This window comes from Parus major, chromosome 6 (assembly GCF_001522545.3).
Source record: "Parus major isolate Abel chromosome 6, Parus_major1.1, whole genome shotgun sequence".
NCBI lineage: Eukaryota > Metazoa > Chordata > Aves > Passeriformes > Paridae > Parus > Parus major.
Genome location: NC_031775.1, coordinates 33,148,853 through 33,153,043, shown reverse-complemented (window position 1 = coordinate 33,153,043; position 4,191 = coordinate 33,148,853). Strand labels below are relative to the sequence as shown.

Genomic DNA, 4,191 nt, shown 5'->3' with positions numbered 1-4,191 from the left:
ATATATGGGCGTGGCCACGCCCCTTTCGCGACGTCACTGATGACGCCACGTCTCCCGCGGCGGCGGGGGCCCGGCTCCCGGGGAAGGGGCGCGCTCCTCGGGGAGGGAGGGCCGGGCTCTGCGCGCCTCCGTCCATTCCGCGAGCCGCCACGGGCCCGCGCCCCGTTCTCCCGTGTGCCCGGCAACACCTCCGCGGTAATCAGGATTTTTTTTTTTTTTTTTCCCCCCCGTTTATTTGTCTTTTGGAGCAGGAGAGCCTTGCCAGAAAGTGGTCGATTCAGCAGTGTCCTGAAGCTTTTTTTTTTTTGCCGAGCCGGTTTTTACTAGGATGACACCACGTTGAGCGCGTCTGCAAACAACAACAACAAAAATATTTATTCTTTTTTTCCCCCCCTCCCCCCCTTAAAAAAAAAAGCCACCTCGCAGTGTCGCCGGCTGCAGTTTTACTTTTTGTTTCTTTTTTTTTTTTTTTTTTTTTTTTTTTTTTTTTTTTTTTTTTTTTAAACCACCAAACTGGAACGCCATCCAACTCGCCGCACAGAAGTACTCAGTAAATTGTTTATGTCGTGCCAATACAGGACAGATTGAAGAAGGAAGCAAGACTTGAACTGGGCTTTTCTCCTACTGATCACAGGGAGTAAAGTCATCTCTTATATTCCAGTCGCCAAGGAGAGAGAGAGAGAGAGAGAGAAAATCAAGCAACAACCAACCCACCCCGTATCTGACATTTCCCTCAATTTTAACCCCTTTTGGTTAGGAGCTGGTTTTGCCCAAATTTGTTTTAATGTTTGGGATTCAGGAAAATATACCGAGAGGTGGGACGACCATGAAAGAAGAACCGCTGGGCAGTGGGATGAACCCCGTCCGCTCATGGATGCATACTGCTGGGGTAGTGGATGCTAACACGGCCGCCCAAAGGTACGTCTGCCAAATCCTCTCCCGGCGGTTTTCTCCTCCTGTATTTCTCATCCCGGCCGTAAATCCCCCCCTCCCTTAACTCCCCCCCCGCCCGCCCCGTATCAGTTACAGCCTCCCCGCTCCGCGCCGCTCCGCGCTCCCCGCATCCCCCCGCATCCCCCCGCGGCCGCGGAGCCTGCGCGCCCCTTGCCGCCGCTCTCACCCACGCCTTGTCTTGTTTTCTCCCGCAGCGGCGTGGGGCTGGCTCGGGCACATTTCGAGAAACAGCCGCCTTCCAATCTCAGAAAATCCAATTTTTTCCACTTCGTCTTAGCTCTGTACGACAGGCAGGGACAGCCGGTGGAGATTGAGAGAACAGCTTTTGTGGACTTTGTGGAGAAAGAGAAAGTAAGTCTGCCAGTTACCTTAATATTTTTTTAAAAAAAAATTTTTTCAAGAGTAATTGAGTGGAGCAGAGCTCATTCCCAGCACGGCAGCTCTCCCGGCACTCCAGCGGCGCCCACGCCACGTGCGGCTCCCCCCGGTCTCACGGCCGCTCCGAATAGACCCCGGGGTTAAAAACTTAGCCCCGACTTATTTTAAACACCGGCAAAACGGCAAAACATGACATATTTGCACCGAGCTAATGACATCATCAGCGCTCCACACCAGGAAAAAAAAAAAAAAAAAATGTGACCGTGGGCTGAATTTCTGCAAAGTGTTAATTCCGAGCCGCTTCAGGGACGAGAAAAATGGGCAGCAGGAGGAGGGCGATATTTTTCATGCTAAATGTAATTATTTATCGTTACTTGCAGGAGCCAAACAATGAAAAAACTAACAATGGGATTCATTATAAACTTCAGTTATTGTATAGCAATGGTAAGTTGTCGTTCTCTCATTTTTGAGCGTCCGCGTGCAGCAGGAAAGTCTTGATTTTCCTTCCGAGGCCTTTTTTTTGGGGGGAGCAGGGGGATAAAGGATAGAAAGATTTCGAGATTAAAATTACACGCGTGTAAACACGGCTCTTTCCTTGGCATATAAGGAAAACAAAACATAAAGGATCGATAAGTCAATGGTACTTCACATGATTAACCGGTTGGGCTTGAAGTGGAAAGTAAAAAAGGGGATCGATGGCTGCTCGGGCACAGCGGCACTTTTAAGGGACTTTTTTTTTTTTTTTTCCCAGTTTTGGGAATTGATGGTAATTATTGGGATGGGGTGAGCGGGCAGAGCGGAGCCGCTGCCCGGCGGAGCCGCTTCCTCGGGCGCGGAAAACCCGCGGGGGCTTCGCTCAGCGCCCGCGGTCCCCGCGAGTTCCCCGGGGGGGGGCTGCCTCGGCCACGGCCCCCCCGAGCCCAGGGGCTCAACAGAACTCCGTCACTGATTCCCGGCTAATTTTTATCATTATTAATTATTTATTTATTTATTTATTTTAGAAAAAAAAAATTAAAAAAAATTGGGATTTTTCGCCTGCAGCCGGCGCGGGGCCGATCCCTGCCCGCTGCGGTTAATTGCCTGACCTCATCCTTTCCTTGTGGGATTGGGGGGGTTCTCTCCCGAAATCCTGATCGGAACGTGGCTGTGCTTTCCCTCCGCAGGAGTTAGGACAGAGCAGGACCTGTACGTTCGGCTAATAGACTCCATGACCAAACAGGTGAGAAACTTTACGCTTTTCTTACCACGCGACTTCCTAAGTTTGTATTTTGTCCTTGCTCGGAAATGTGGGGGGCGAGCAATCCGCCGGAGCGCGCCTACTTTTAATTGTTCTGAGCCAGTAAATCAGGTAGCTGCTGACTGAGATCCCGATTTTACCGGAGGATATTTGGGAAAGCCAAAAAGGTGTGTTGTTGTTCTTCGAGGCAGCGTTGAGATCATTCAGTGGTGTGTGTGGCATCGAGGACAACGTCATGGGAACAGATGTTTGATATAATTAATTTAGTGAGGGAAAAAGGAAAGGGGGAAAAAAAAAATCCCACCGAGTTACTCAGATTTTATTTTTAAATGCACTTTTTCCCCCTCTGTAACTTTTTTTAATTTTTTTTTTTTTGGCGATATTTTTCCTCGGTGAGGAAAGGGCAGCCCCTTCCTCACACTCCAAAACTGGCCGGGATTAGTCCTTTTCTCTTTTATAACGCAACCATCCAGTAACGCGAGACGTTTATTTGGATTTAAAAGTTAAATGTGCTGAGGTGAAAAGTCATCTTGTTCTCCTCTAGTCCATATTCACCTCTCAGCCCCCCATCTCCATAATTCAAACTCCATGCTCCAGGGGTCACCCAAACCCGTCCATTTCCCTGAGATCAGCTTCTGTTTCTTCCTCAAACCTCTGTCATACCTTGTAAATAGCATAATTACAAGCAGTTGCTTATTAAATTATTTAACCTGTCTTGGTCAACTTTTCCGATGATAACTACACGTTATCAGCGTTGCACCGCAGCAATTACAGACACAGAGCTTGGGATTTAATCAACTTTATTTATTTTTTCATTATTTTTATTTTTTTTTCCCGGAGAGACATTTCACGACTTTTTTGTTATTATTATTATCTTTAATTACTATTTACTGAAATTTTTTTGAGGGGAACAGGAAGGAAGGTGAGAACGGGGAATAATTTCCAGCGTTCTGGAAATCAGATCCCAGCGATGGAAATTAAAACCATTCCCCCAGTGTGCCGGGCTGTAACACCGCTGCCTGTTCTGCCGAGGCCAGCCTGCTCACATCACATCCATTTATTTTTGGGAACTTTGCAGCCCCCGAGGCAGGGCCAGGAGAGTCCCCCGGGTCAGGCCGGGCCCCGCGCAAGCTGCGCGCATTGGCCGCGCTACCACCCCGCAGAAACTTTCTACTTCTGCTGCCTAAAAGCGGGCTGGGTGTAAAATCCTCCAGGAGTAACAAATAGTGGGATTTCCTCCCGGAGAAAAGCAGAGCTGACAGGCCAAGTACAATTACTCTGACAAAGACGGAGGCGTCGTACCCTTCAATAATTATTTCGCTGGGTTACAGAGCAGCCTTTTAAACTCCGGAGCGCTCTCGAGTTGACAATGTGGGTTTATTTCCTTTGTATACAGCAGCTAAATGTTTTCGGAAATCGCTGTAGTGGTGTAATTAAGAGGCTGACATAGGCAGCTATAAGTTTCGTTAGCGCCGAATAAAGGAGCAAAGAGGATGCATTTGAAGTGCACTTTTATTGTCCATTTCGGCTCGTACCTTTGCAGCAGAAAAAGGGCTGAAAATAAAGGCTTTTAATCTCTCCTCGCTGACGGGAGAGGAAAAAAAAATAGCCCAGTAACTGAT

The 4,191-nt window shown here is 48.3% G+C and overlaps 1 protein-coding gene across 10 annotated transcripts in view; it reads left to right on the top strand.

Moving 5' to 3' along the window:
- Positions 1-475: 475 nt before the first annotated feature.
- EBF3 (EBF transcription factor 3) overlaps positions 476-4,191 on the top strand; it is a 121,194-nt gene continuing 117,478 nt past the window's right edge. For all 10 annotated transcript variants that reach the window (XM_033515735.1, XM_015632386.2, XM_033515734.1 and 7 more), the window contains exons 1-4: positions 476-918; positions 1,149-1,305; positions 1,713-1,776; positions 2,496-2,551. In XM_033515735.1, the coding sequence (XP_033371626.1) occupies positions 785-918; positions 1,149-1,305; positions 1,713-1,776; positions 2,496-2,551 (411 nt within the window). In that variant the 5' untranslated portion in view covers positions 476-784. The remainder of the gene's footprint in view (positions 919-1,148; positions 1,306-1,712; positions 1,777-2,495; positions 2,552-4,191) is intronic.